A 15,030-nucleotide genomic window follows, 5' to 3' on the forward strand; every position below is an offset into this window, starting at 1 on the left:
CTGCAAATTTTCCCATTTAATAGCTTCTCATTACTACACATTGCCTCTGTTTGTAAATCAACTATCTCATCATCAGCACTATCATTCTGGTTCCCTCCCCTTTGCCAAATTAGTTTAACCCCCTCCCTCCTGATGAACTCTTACCACCTTGCCCACAATGCCCACAAGGATATTGGACTTCCTTGGATTTGAGTGTAATCTTTCCCTTTTGTAGAGGTCATACCTTCCCCAGGAGGGGTTCCAAGGATCCATAAGCCTGAACCCCTGCTCCTTGCAACAGTTTCACAGCCATACACATACTTGCCAAATCATCTTATTCTTACCCTCACTGGCAAATAGCACAGGCAGTAATCCAGAGATTACCACTCTGGAGGTCCTGTTTTTCAGCTTTCTATCTAGCATCCTAAAATCTCTCTTCAGGACCTCCTCACTTGGTTCACCTATGTCATTAGTGCCAAAACATACCAAGTCTTACTCTCGCCCTAGAGAATGCCACAGACCTGATCTGAGACATCCCTGACCTTGTCACCAGGGAGGCAACATAGCATCCAGATGATTCTATCGGGGCCACAGAATCTCGTCTCTGTTCCTATAGAACTATGGAATCTCCTATCGACACTGCTATACTCTCTACTCTTCTGAGCCACAGCACTAGACCCAGTGCCAGAGACCTGATCACTGTGGTTCCCCCAGGTAGGTCGACCCCCCCCCCCCCCTCAATAGTATCTAAAGTTGCTTACTTATCACTGAGGGAACAGTACTCTGGACTGGCTGTGCATTTACCCTCTTTCTCCCGACTGTCATCTATTTACCTGTCTTCTGCAATCTAAGGGTGACTCCTCCCTTAGCTCCTGACTATCACCTTCTCATTCTCCTATCTGAGTCAAAGGTCATTGAGCTGTAGCTTCATTTCCTTAATAAGCCCTCTCAGGAGCTCCAGCTCAGTGCACCTGGTGCAGATGTGTTTATCTGAGAAACTGGAGGTCTCCTAAACTTCGCACATCCCACACATAGTACAAAACCCTGCTGCTGGACCTATTCTCATGACACTACTATGCCCGAACAGATAAGGATGAACAAATAAGAACAGAAAAGAGAATCCTACCAAATATTTAACCTTGCCCTAGCCTGATCTTGCCTAAGCCTGTTGAGCAAAAGACACTCTAAACACTGGCACACTAAAAGATGGCTGCTAAAAGAATGACCACTCTGCTTGCACCTGTACTGTTTTTATTGGCTCTTTCTAATGAATGCTTCCTGCTGATTGGTTGCTCCTTAACTCAGAGAAACTGCCATAAAGCCTTTAGAATCTTGATCGCTGTCCTGATGTAAAACTAGCACTTTAGCACACCCCTGACGTGGATTGTCCAACTCCTGCTACTCAAGCCCCAGAATTCCCTCCCAAACAACTTTGCATTTTCACCATACATTTCTTCTACAAAATAGCTTAAAAGCATCCATTGCTGTGCCCACGCATTTCACCACTGGTTGGAATAGCCACTTCTTTCCATTCTGCGTCAGTTTGTCATGAATCATGTATTCGACAATCTCCTTGAGATGCTGAAAGCACTGGGCAAGTGTAACTTGTTTATCCAGATCACATTATCACTGCAGCTGCTGTCATTTTCAAAAGGGCTGCCCCCTTGAGAGACCAAGGCACCCTTTCTCCTTTCACAATCTCATTAGAAACCTGGCTGGTATTCTTTAGAGGGTAGAGTGTAGTGGAAAGTGGTGCATTGATCTTGTGTTGTCATTCATTGAAGAACCTAATTTGAAGTCCTGCTCCATATTTCCATTCCCACTCACCAACCCCCACCCTTACAACTTCAAAAGGCAGTGTCTTAAGAGGGCAGTATCTCACTACCCTCACTATCCAGGACATGCCCTCTCAAAGTGAAAAGTAAATTTATTATCAAATGTACTTATTTATTACCATATACAATACTGAGATTCATTTTCTTGTGGGCATTGAGAGTAAATACAAAGAAACACAACAGAACAATAAATAAAAACACACAACAAGGACAAACAACTAAAGTGCAAAAGACAACAAACTGTGGAAGTCAAAAAGAAAAAGAAAACACAAAATCATAATAAATAAATGAGGACAAATAAATAAATGGGCCATTTGGCCCATTGAGTCTGCTCCGCTATTCAATCATGGCTGATCCTTTTTTCCCCTTCTCAATCCCACTCCCTGGCCTTCTCTGATGCCGTGGCCAATAAAGTAAGCAATAACTATCTAGAACATGAGATGAAGTGTCCTTGAAAGTGAATCCACAGGTTGTGCCAACAGATCAGTGATGGGGTGAGTGAAGCTAAGAACCATGGTAGTGTACTAGTTAGCATGACACTATTACAGCTTAGGGAATTTTGGAGTTTGGGGTTTAATCCAGGGTTCCCTGTAAGGAGTCTCTGCACATCCTTTCTGTGCAATACAGGGGTTTTCTCTGGGTCCTTCGGTTTCCTTCCACAGTTTAAAGATGTACCGGGTAGGCTAATTGGTCATTGTAAATTGTCTTGTGATTATGCTAGGGTTAATCTGTTTTGTCGGAAGTGCTAGGGCAATGTGGCTTGGAGGGCCAGAGGGACCCAGTCTGCACCGTATTGCTAGCTAAATAAATAAACAGACAGATAGATAAATAAATAAATAAGCCTGATTGTTGAGGGGTAATAACTGTTCCTTAACCAGGTGGTGTGGGTCCTGAGGCTCCTGTACCTCCTTTCTGTGGCAGCAACAAGAAGAGAGCATGGCCTGGGTGGTGAGGAACCTTGATGATGGATATTGCTTTCCTCTGAGAGTAGATGTGCTCAGTGGTAAGGGGGGCTTTAGCCATGATGGACTGTATTCACTACTTCTTGTAGTCTTTTCAGATCAAATCAAGTTTGATTATCATTCAGCCTGACGGGAATACAGCCAAATGAAACAGCAATCCTCCGGGGCCAAGGTGCAAAACAGACATGGCACATTCAAAATAGCAAGCAAAAAAAGACATAGTCACACAAAAAAAAAACCTTGGTTTCCTCCTCCAGCAGTCAACAATCACCTGTATAATCTCCTATATAATCTGTATAATAATCCCATGTAGCCAATAATCTCATTTTATTATTACCAGCAGGGAGGAGGTACAAGAGCATGAAGACACAGTCTGAATGTTTTAGAAAATTCTTCATCCCCTGCGGCATCAGATTTCACAAGATTTAAGACCAAGGTTCTCTTTATTTGTCTCACATGTACACCGAAACATGCAGGAAAATGCGTTATTTGTATCAACAACCAACATAGTCTAAGGATGTGGAGGGAAGCCCACATCTGTCACCATGCTTGCGGTGCCAACATAGCATGCTTGCAGCTTACTAACCCTAAGCCCCAGTCCATTGGAAAGTGGGAGGAAACCAGAGCACTGAAGGAAACCTACGCTGTACAAACTCCTTACAGACAGTGCCAGGAATTAAATCCTGATCGGTGATCACTGCACTGTAAAGCTTTGTGCGAACTGCTACCCTACTATGCCACTATGAACACTGCCTCATTATTTCTCTTTTGCACTTTTATTTATTTTATTTCTTATTGTAACTTTTAGTAACATTTTATGTCCTGTACTGTACTGCTGACTCACAACAATACATGTCATGATATACTTCAGTGACAATAAACTGACTTCTGATTCTGATCCCCATCGAATCCACCCAGAAGTTAGAATTATTTAGCATATTATTTACTCATCTCACACATTTTTATTCCAATGAATTCTTGGCTAAGTCTTTTTGATTTCACTAAACTCAGCTCAAGAGGGCTTGGTAATGAATTCACATATCAATAACATATAAGTAGTTGGAACACTGCTAAAGTTCCTCTCAAGAGTGCATCCAAGTGGTCTATAAATCATCATTTCTCATCCACATCACAAGACAATATCTGGATGATAGAATAGAAAAAGCAGTGAATCAGTTCAGGCGTGGAACAGTGGATGTGATTAGATATTGTGCTTAGTACCAGCAGGGAAGCCCTGAGGATTAAGAATGATATAACATAAAAATTGCTGTAATGTGAGCATTATAAAGATAAGTTAATACTAATTAGGTCAATGATAATAAAGCAATACTCCTGCTAGGGGAAGCTGTTTGTGAAGAGAAGCTGTTTCCGGGCTTACGGGGGTTTTACTTCCGTTCTTTTACATTCCGATGTGCATGTGCACAGCTCACTGCCGTGCCATATGGTTCCGTGAAAGCCTCTGTAGGTAACTATCGTTTTGCCATCCCAGATAAAGTTGTTCTTTTGGACATGAAGTTGTCAAGTGGTCCTTTTAAAGTAGAAGTTACCACAAAAATAACCACACTTTGTTTAGTGGGTCTACGCTAAAATTTCTTGGGTTGTGATTTCAAAAATTATGCTAAGATGCTGTCAAGTTGTTTGTAATTTTCATCAAGTAAGGTGAAAATGGATGCCAATAATGGGTCCCTCTCTCCATCATCTACCTGCCCCTGGGGCCTATAAAATACATCCACCTAGCATGAGTGGGAGCTTTGTGCTAACCCCAGTATCCTTCAGAACTTGTGTAAAATAATAATTTCAGAATTCTTTAAAAGACATATCAGGTTTCTTCTGTGAGCAGGTACTACACATCATTGGATGGTGCACCTCAAGTCACTAGACAAATTTATTTCAGAATGAACAAAGGGACTGTGGGTTAATGGCATTCATTTCAATGTTCTCATTTTCTTCCAGTGAGATGACTGTGGTTTCTCTTCTTACATGTTAGAACTGGTGTAAATGGTAGAAAACCAGCACAGGAGAATGCCAACCATTTATGAATGGTTCTACAATGTCCTGCTGGAGTTGATCAGCACTGCAGCACTTCATATTCCTTATCTGACTTTCTGCTCAAATGCAGAGATTGCTCTCATAATTGCAACAATAGAATTGTAACAATTCAAAAAGCTGGTCTTGTCCAAAATGGCAGTTAGGGATGGACAATAAAAGCCGGTATTCCTACCAAAGCTCACATCTCCAAAGTGTAAGAATAAATTTGTTGAATTGGAAAAGTTGTTACTTTTCTCATTGACATGGTCATTTTTCATTTCTCCAAAAGCAATATCAACCATTTCAACTGCACTAAATTACATGACATTTAAAATTGAAACCAGCAAAACCATTTTCTCCTAGAGCATTAAACATGTTAAGTACCTTGTCCTTTCAATGGTGCCCATTTGCTGGTGAAGGTCTATCAGCTCCATCAATTGTTTCTGTAGGGCTTTCTCCTTCCCTTGAATCTGTTTAATGAATGGGTGCTCCAGGAGCTCAGATACAGTTGGACGAAGCTCAAAGTCTTTAATGAGGCATCTATAACCATACAGACAGCGAGATTAGTGTTAATGAAAAAGATCCCCTTTATCCAAATTAACCTTCCTTTGCGCAACATAGGTATTCACTGTTAGTATTTATTGCTTTCATTAATGAAGTACTAGATATTAGCCAGTCTTAATAGTAATTCTAAATTAATACCTTTCGTCATTTGGTTCATCAAATTAGGTTCATGGTATCATAGATACTGTATATACGGCATAGAAACAGGTCTTTCAGCTTAACTGATCCATGCTGAACAAGGTGCCTGCTGGGCTGGTCCTATTTGCCAGCATTTGGCTCTTATTCCTTTAAGATTTTCCTATCCATTTATAACTAAAATCCTAACTTAAATGTTGTTTAAACAATATAATTGTTTAGAAGAGACCTGAGCACCTCTTCTACAAGATTATTCCACATACCCACCAGTCTGTGTATAAAAAATTTGCCCTTACTATAAGTAATTCTTCTCTCATCTTAAACCTGTAAGACAAGGGAGCAGAAATAGGCCATTCAACTCATTGAGTCTGCTCCACTATTCCATCATGGCTGATTCCGGATCCCACTCAAGCCCATACACCTGGCTTCTCACCATATCCTTTGATGCCCTGACCGATCAGGAAACAATTGACTTTTGCCTTAAATATACCCATGGACTTGGCTCCACTGCAGTCTGTGGCAGAGAATTCTACAGATTTACTACTCTCTAGCTAAAAAAAAACTCGTCCTTACCTCTGTTCTAAAGGGTCGCCTTTCAAATTTGAGGCTGTGCCCTCTAGTTCTGGATACCCCCACCAAAGGAAACATCCTCTCAACATCCATCCTAACTAGTCCTTTCAACATTCAGTAGGTTTCAATGAGATAACCCCGCTTTCTTCTAAATTCCAGTGAGTACAGGTCCAAAGCTGCCAAGTGCCCCCTCATATGTTAACCCCTTCATTTCCAGAATCATCCTTGTGAACCTCCTCTGGACTCTCTCCATTGATAACACATCCTTTCTGAATTGTGGGACCCAAAACTGTTGACAATACTCCAAGCAAGAGAAAGTCTGCAGATGCTGGAAATCCGAGCAACACACACAAAATGCTGGAGGAACTCGGCGGGCCAGTTAGCATCTATGGGAAGAAGAACAGTCGACGTTTCAGGCAGAAACCCTTCAGCAGGACTGGAGAAAAAATGCTCAGAAGTAGATTTGAAAGGTGCGGGGAGGGGAGAGAAAAATGCCAGGTGATAGGTGAAACTTGGAGGGGGAGTGATGAAGCAATGAGTGAGGAAGTTGATTGATGAAAGAGACAGAAGGCCATGGAAGTAAGAAGAAAGGGGGGAGGGGGAGCAGCACCAGAGGGAGGCAATGGGTGGGCAAGGAGATAACACAAGAGAGCGACAAAACGATGGGAAATGGTGAGGGGTGGTGGTGGAGGCATTACTGAAAGTTTGAGAAATTGATGTTCATGCCATCAGGTTGGAACCTACCTAAATAGAATATAAGGTGTTGTTTCTCCAGTCTAAGTGTGACCTTATCCTGATGATGCAGGAGGCCATAGATGGACATATCGGAATGGGAATGGGAAGTGGAATTAAAATGGGTGGCCACTGGGAGATCCCGCTTGTTCTGGCAGACGGAGCATAGATCTCGGCGAAGCGATCCCCCAATCTACGTCGGGTCTCGCTAACATACAAGAAGGCACACTGGAATCACTGAACACAGTATATGACCCCAACAGATTCACAGGTGAAGTGTAGCCTCACCTGGAAGGTCTGTTTGCGTCCCTAAATGGTACTGAGGGAGGAGGTGTAGGGGCAGGTGTAGCACTTGTTCCTCTTGCAAGGATAAGTGCCAGGAGGGAAATCAGTGGGGAGGGACGAACGGGCAAGGGAGTCGCTTAGCAAGTGATCTCTGCAGAAAGGAGAATATGGGTGGAAGGGAAAAATGTGTTTGATGGTGAGATCCAGTTGGAGGTGGCAGAAGTTTTGGAGAATTATGTGCTGGACATGGAGGTACGTGGGGACAAGAGGAGCCCTATCCTTGGTAGCGTGGTGGGAGGATGGAGTAAGAGCTTACATGCGTGAAATGGATGAGATGCAGTTGAGGGCAGCATTGATGGTGGAGGAAGGGAAGCCCCTTTCTTTGAAAAAGGAGGACAGCTCATCCTGAGAGCAGATGCAGCAAAGATGGAGGAGTTGAAAGAAGAGGATTGCGTTTTTACAAGTAGCGGTGAGGGACTAGGTATAGTTCAGGTAGCTGTGACAGTCAATGTTTATAATAGACATTGGTGGATAAGCTGTCTTCGGAGTTAGAGACAGTGAGATTGAGAAAGGGAAGGGAAATGTCGGAAATGGACCAGGTGAATCTGAGGGCCGGGTGGAAGTTGGAGGCAAAGTGGATGAAATCAACGAGTTCAGCATGGGTGCAGGAAGCAGCACCAATGCAGTTGTCAATGTAGCATAGGAAAAGAGTGGGATGGTCACCAGTGTAGGCTTGCAACATAGATTGTTCCACGAAGCCAACATGCAGGCATAGCTGGGACCCATGTGAGTGCCAATGGCTACCCCTTTTGCTTGAAGGAAGTGGAAGGACCCAAAGAAGAAATTATTTAGAGTGAGGGCAAGTTCTGCTAGTCGGAGGAGAGTGGTGGTGGAGGGGAACTGGTTGGGACTGGTATCCAGAAAGAAACAAACTTTAAGGCCTTCCTGGTGGGGGATGGAGGTGTATAGGGACTGGACATCCATAGTAAAGATAAGATAATGGGGGCCAGTGAACCTGAAATCCTTGAAAAGATCAAGAGCACGTGAGATGTCATGGATGTAGCTGGGAAGGGACTGAACTAGGGCGGAAAAAGCAGAGTCAAGGTATTCAGATATGAGTTCAGTGGGGCAGGAACAAGTTGAAACAATGGGTCTACCTGGACTTTGGGTAGGAGGTAGAAACAGGAGTTGCAGGGTACTCCAAGTGTGGCCTGACTAGTGTCGTTTAAAGGCTCAGGATTATCTCCTTGTTTTTATATTCTTTTTCACTTGAAATAAATGCCAACATTGCATTTGCCTTCTTTACCACAGACTCAACCTGTAAATTAACCTTCTGGAAGTCTTGCACAAGGACTCCTAAGTCCCTCTGCACCTCTAATGTTTGAACCTTCTCTCCATTTATATAATAGTCTGCATTATTGTCCCTTTTACCAAAATGCATTATTGTACATCTCCCATGACTGTATTCCATCTGCCACTTTTTTGCCCATTCTTCCAATTTGTCAAAGTCCTGCTGCAATTGCATTGCTTCCTCAGTACTAACTACCCCTCCTCCTGTCTTAACATCATCTGCAAACTTTGCCACAAAGCCATCAATTCCACTATCTAAATCAGTGACAAACAATGTGAAAAGTAGCAGTCCCAATACTGACCCCTGAGGAACACCACTAGTCACTGGCAGCCAACCAGAAAGGGCCCCCTTTATTCCCACTCACTGCCTCCTGCCTGTCAGCCATGCCAGTATCTTTTCTGTAACAACATAGAATTTAATCTTGCAAAGCAGTCTCATATGTGGCAAATTATCGTATATCTTCTGAAAATCCAAGTAAATAACATCCACTACCACTCCTTAGTCCACCCTGCTTGTTACTTCATGAAGAACTCTGACAGATTTGTCAGGCAAGAATTCCTTTTACAGAAGCTATGCTGACTTCAACTTATTTTATCATTAGTCACCATTTACCTCGAAACCTCATCCTTAATAGTAGACTCCAACACTTTCCCAGCCACTGAAGTTAGGCTAACTGGCCTATAATTTCCCTTCTTTTACCTTCCTCCCTTTGCAGATTGGAGTGACATTTGCAATCGTCCAGTCCTCCAGGATTACCAGAATCAAATGATTCTTGAAAGCTCATGACCAATGCATCTGTTATTTCCACAGCAACCTCTCCCAGGACCCTGGGATGTAGTCCACCTGGCCTAAGTGATTTATCCACATTAAGAACATTGAGTTTGTCCAGCACGTTTTACTTTGTTATAGCAATGTCATTCAATCCTGAACCCTGACACTCATGCACCTCAAGCACACTGCTAGTGTCTTCACAGTGAAGACAGATGCAAAGTACCCATTAAGTTCATCTGACATTTCTTTGTCTCCCATTACTACCTCACCAGCATCATTTTTCAGTAGTCCAATGTCAACTCTCACCTTCCTTTTATTCTTTACATATAACTGAAAAACTTTTGATATCCTGCTTTATATTATTGGCTAGTCGGCCTTATATTTAATCTTTTCCCTTCTTATAGCTTTTTTAGTTGCCTTTTGTTGGATTTTAAAAGCTTCCCAATCATCCAACTTCCCACTCACTTTTGCTTCCTTATATGCCCTTTGCTTGGTTTTTATGCAGTCCTTAATTTCCCTTGTCAGCCATGGTTGCCTATCCCTACATTTAAGAACTTCTTCCTCCTTCAAACTATATCCTCCAGTTTAAGAGTTCCCTACTCTGAGAAAAAGACTGTGCCCACCCACCTTATCTGGTCACAAAACCTTACATTTTTATTGAAAACTAGTGTGAATTAGTACATGGATCTCCCGCAGAAACATAGGATTAAAATGAAAGGGTTAGATATTTGCTTCCATGCTTGATCAGCTGTTAAAATAGACATGCTGACTAGATTTTTAAAAAAGCTGCTGTTTGGCATATTTTATAATGCAGCTGTGACAATGTTATTTCTGAGCACCCTTCTGATGTTAATTTATACAGTGGACTTTCTCAGTCCTTTCAAACAGCAAATGAAGGAGTTTCAGTGTTTGCTGATGCATAAAAGCAGATGATGGTAAAGTGTAGCAGGTGGAATTTACCATTAGGCAATTCTTACACATCTAATATTATATGCTGAATAAGAAAAGGGAGAGCAGATTCTTGAATCTGGGACAAGAAACAGAAACTTGGAAGGATTCAATAGATGAAGTGGCATCTCTGGAGGCAAAGTGTTTTGGATCAAGGCTTTTCATCAGGACAGAGAGGGAAGAGGAAAATTACCAATAAACATGGAATGGGCAGGAAAGGGTAGGGGAGGTCGAAGGAAGGCTGGAAGATGATAGGTGGAACAAAATGAGTGGGGGGGGGTGGAGGAAAGGATGATAGGCTAATGAATGCATGTTGGGGGAGAGGGATAAAAAAAGGCTGAACAGTTATGTTCTAGAGTACAAGTCAGGAATTCAGATTCAAAAAAATCATCGCTCCAAACATTCTCTCTACCTACTTCCTGATCCTCTCCCCATCCACATTTTGGATTATTTAGCCTTTAATTTACTTCTGAACACTTGATTAGTGCTCACCTGAAATCCTGATCCATTCTCCCTGTATCATCTCTGCTACCTAGGCAAACTAACAGTATTTCATGATACCAGTACTTATAAGTGATAACTCATTAAGCAAGGTCACCTAGAATCTGGAATCAATAGTTCAAGTGTGAACTGAAATCTATTTATAACTGTATTACCCTCACACTTTCATACATAATCTGTTATTTAATTCAACATACACATTAGCGTTTACTTCTTATGAAATAATCTACTTATTTTATTGAAATTATTGATCAGAAAAATACACCTACACATCAGAAAGATTTTGCTATACAGTGCCTACAAAAAGTCTTCACCCCCATTGGAAGTTTTCGTGTTTTATTGTTTTACAGCATTGAATCACAGTGCATTTAATTTGCCTTTTTTTGACACTGGTCAACCATAAAAGTGAAACCAAATCTCTACAAGTGATCTAAATTAATTACCAATATAAAACACAAAATAATTTAGTATGACACATCAAATCATCACTGGTGTAGCCAACTGGTTTTAGAAGTCATATGATTAGTTAACCGGAGATCATCTGTGTGCAGTTAAGGTGTATCAATTGATCGTAGTAAAAATACACCTGTATCTGGAAGTTCCAGTTGCATTTCAAGAGAACACTGTGGGCTAGCTGGTTGAGAGAGCTCGGGAAGGCTTGTGGGCTTGGAGGAGTGATGGTTGTTGGTTGGTGGTGCTGGCTGTGAATGGTGTAGGGATGTTGGGAGATAGTGTATGTTCAGGTGGGGGGGGGAGGATCTGGAAAAGGAATTGCAAATGGAAGGTACGGGTGTGTGTGTGGATTGGCAGGAGAAAGTTGAAATGAATCTGGATTTGGAAAATGGAAAAAGAAACATAATATTGGGATGATTTCAAGTGATGGAGAGGAAGGGTGGGATATTTTGAAAAAAAAAGTAAAGAAGAATTCAAGGTATTGTTTATATTTGACCTGGAACAGCCTTCTTCTATTAATCCCATTAAATTAACTGGAGAGTTAAAATAGGCTATAGGGAATACAGATTGTGCTTGTACTTTAGGAGAAGGTAATGGGTTAATTGTAAGGGTAAGAAACAGTATGAGAAGGCATTACATATGAAGACTTTACTTGGCAGAAAGTTTGTATCTATGGAGCCCAATGAAAATAGAAGTATTAGGAGAGTTATAACAGGTGTTCTGATGGAGATTTAAATAGAAAAGGTTAAATCTCAGTTATTGGGGGGCAAGGCTAAGGAGGTAAAGAGATTACAAGTAGTCAGAAATGGGAAAGGATGGACAGTTTATTTGTACTGATGTATTTGATGAGGTGAAGCTCCCTGATAAAGTTAGTTTGGGGTATGTTAGTTATGATGTATGAGCTTGTATTCTACCTCCCACTTAGATGTTATAAATGTCACAGGTTTGGGCATGCTGGGGTAGTAGGTGGTGGGAAACTAGTATGTAGTAAGTGTGGGAGGGGGTGGAAACATAGGTATGAAGATTGTGAAGGTGTAAAGTTTAATTGTAATTGTGAAAAAGAATTTCAGGATGTACATTGTATACATTTATCTGACATTATACGTACCTATTGAAACCTATTGGAAGAGAACATAGTGTAGCTTATAGAGGATGTGAAGTGCTTAAGAAGGCAGCTGAAGTTCAACAGTTTAAAGTATAGTTAGGTGTGTCATATGCAGAGGCCTTGCAAAAAGTTAAACTGAATGTTGATAAAATATTACCAGTCAGAGTTCAGAATGTGAAGTCAGAGGCTATACGTTGGCATCATAATTCTTACAGAAGATACCTTACTAGTTGATAAAATGAAGTATGTGGTGTTTATAACAGATGTGGTGACTTGTGCTACTCAGAGATCTAGCTGTACTGAGAAAATTAAAATTACTGTGGATGCTGCTGAAAAGTGACTGGTGTCATGTGGAAAGCTGTAAATGAAGCTCTGATGGATGGGGTAACTGTAGTTCAGTCTCTTTGTGAAGGTACATCATGGGATTAAGAATATTGCAGTGGAATCTGAGAAGCCTGATTTCTAATGACCAGGACGTTAAGAAGTTCATTTCCTATTTCTCAAATCCACCCAATATATGTATCCAGGAAACCTGGTTGTTCCCACTTTTTTTTCTTTGGAGGATTGTTTTGTAATTAGACATGATAAGGAAGTTGCTAGAGGTAGTTGGTGTTGCAAGTTTTATAAAGAAAGGGGTGGGATATTGAGTTGTGGATGTGAATGAGTGTATGAGGCACTTGTAGTTGAAGTATTTGATTCAACTTTTAGGGGTATTGGAGTGGTAAATTTTTACAACCATTGTGGAAAGCTTTCAAGTGATTTATTGGAAAGTATACTGTATGTGGTTCTAGTTCACTAAAGGTTGTATCATGTGGAGGATTTAACTCATAGTTCACTGTGGGGTTGTCCATGGAATGATGGTAATGATTTGATTGTAAAAGGATTCTTAGATATTTCCCATCTTGTATGGCTTAATGATGGGAGGGATACGAGGTTTAATGTTCATAATATTCTGAAACTGCTATAGATTTAACTTTAGTTTGGAACATTCTGGCTGGAGTGAATGAATGGGATGTCATCGGAGATGTAGGAGAGTGATCATTTATAAGCTTGTGTTTGGATTTGTATAGGGGACAGAAGGCCACTTTTAGGAAGTGGAATTTTGGTAAAGCAAATTGGAAGAAGTTTAAGGTTTTGTGTGATGAACATCTGTCATGGATGAACATTGAGGATGATGCGGACTTCCGAATGAGAGGTTATGTCATGTTATTCCTCAAACTACCGTAGAAGTGATTCATATGAAAAAGGGCATTAATAGGTGAAAGGCTGTACAATGGCGGACTGAGGAACATGCAGAAAAACTGGGGAGAGAAATAAGGCTTTAGGAAAATTAGGAAGTATCACTCTCCAAGTGGCCTTTTTAAGCTTAAAGGGGCACATACCGTGGTGAGAAAGATGGTGAAAACTGTGAAAAAAAAGTTTACTGGAGGTCATCTTGTGACAATGTTGGAAGCGATACTAAACTTGGAGATGTTTGGGGAATGATTGAGAAAGCAGGGTTGACTCACGGGGCAGATAACATTCCAAAGAAGGTTATATGATTGTTACTGAAACAGAGAAGGTCGAGTTACTGGCTCAGTCATTTGCTGCAATTCATAATCAAGATAATTCAAGCAAAGAGGCTAAACAATGTAGGGTTAAGGCTCTAAGTGAATACCCTGATGTGTTGGAAGCCAGCTGAGGCAATGACAGTATTAGTGATGTAGAGTTTCTATGTGTAAATTTAAAAAAGCTATTAATAGTGCAGGTCAGAAGCCTCCAGGAAAGGATGATGTATACTATTGTATGTTTAAATATGTGGGCTGAAAACTCGTGAGAATATTAAATTTTTTAAATCATATTTGGAGTTTAGGCCAGATTCCCCCCTCATGGAAAATGACAGTAATAACACCCCGTCAGGTCCTTCAACTTATCGACCAATATCATTAATAACATATTTGTGTAAACTTCTGGAACATATGGTAATAGAAGAGGTCAATTGTATTTTGGAAAATGCGTAGAGCGTTTTATCAGAGCAAATTTCAGAAGGGTAGAATGATATTGGATTCAGTTTTATGTTTGAAAGATATTAGGAAGGTGCAGTAAATAAAGAAGTTGTAATAGCAGTTTTTTATATTGAAAAAGCATATAATATGTTATGGAGGAAGGGTCTTTTGATTAAATTATGGAAATTAAGTGAGGAAGGCTATGTAATTTTTTGAGTTTTTATTTTGGATGGTTGATGCACATAAGGTATATTCATGCTTCTATAAGATAGAGAATGGGACCACAAAAGGCAGTATTTGTAGTCCTTTATTAAATAATATTATGGTTAATGATATTTTCTCTGAGTTAGGTACTGGGGTGGGTAAATCACTTTTTGCAGATGATGGAGCTTTAGGATCAGATGTGGAAAGTTCTATTTAACTATATATAGGATGCAATTAGCAATTAATAAGGTTAAACAGTGGGCAACTAGATGGGTTTTATGGTTTTCGTAGCTAAAACACAAGTTTTATGTTTTATGAAGGATCAGTAGACTGGCAAGATCTGAAATTGTATGGTCAAACTCTTGAAATGTCAGTGATAAGATTTCTCGGCATGTGGCTGGATAATAAGCTGACATGGAAGCACCATACCAGTAAAACAATTGACAAATGTAAAGGGGAATTAAATATCTTGGGTGTTAATGTGGGTATTCCTGGGGTGTTACACGAAAATCTCTGACCACTTATATTTGTTTAATTAGATCTGTACTTAATTATAGCTGTGTGGTTTGTGGATCAGCTTCTTCTTCAAATTAAAAATGCTTTGATCAGAATCAGAATCAGG

The 15,030-nt window shown here is 40.7% G+C and overlaps 1 protein-coding gene across 1 annotated transcript in view; it reads right to left on the reverse strand.

The window, feature by feature from the left end:
- myo3a (myosin IIIA) overlaps nt 1-15,030 on the reverse strand; it is a 243,667-nt gene that overhangs the window by 196,231 nt on the left and 32,406 nt on the right. Inside the window, exon 5 of the mRNA XM_059971447.1 lies at nt 5,189-5,344. Coding sequence (XP_059827430.1) covers nt 5,189-5,344 — 156 coding nt within the window. The remainder of the gene's footprint in view (nt 1-5,188; nt 5,345-15,030) is intronic.

The sequence above is a fragment of the Hypanus sabinus genome, chromosome 6 (genome assembly GCF_030144855.1).
Source record: "Hypanus sabinus isolate sHypSab1 chromosome 6, sHypSab1.hap1, whole genome shotgun sequence".
NCBI lineage: Eukaryota > Metazoa > Chordata > Chondrichthyes > Myliobatiformes > Dasyatidae > Hypanus > Hypanus sabinus.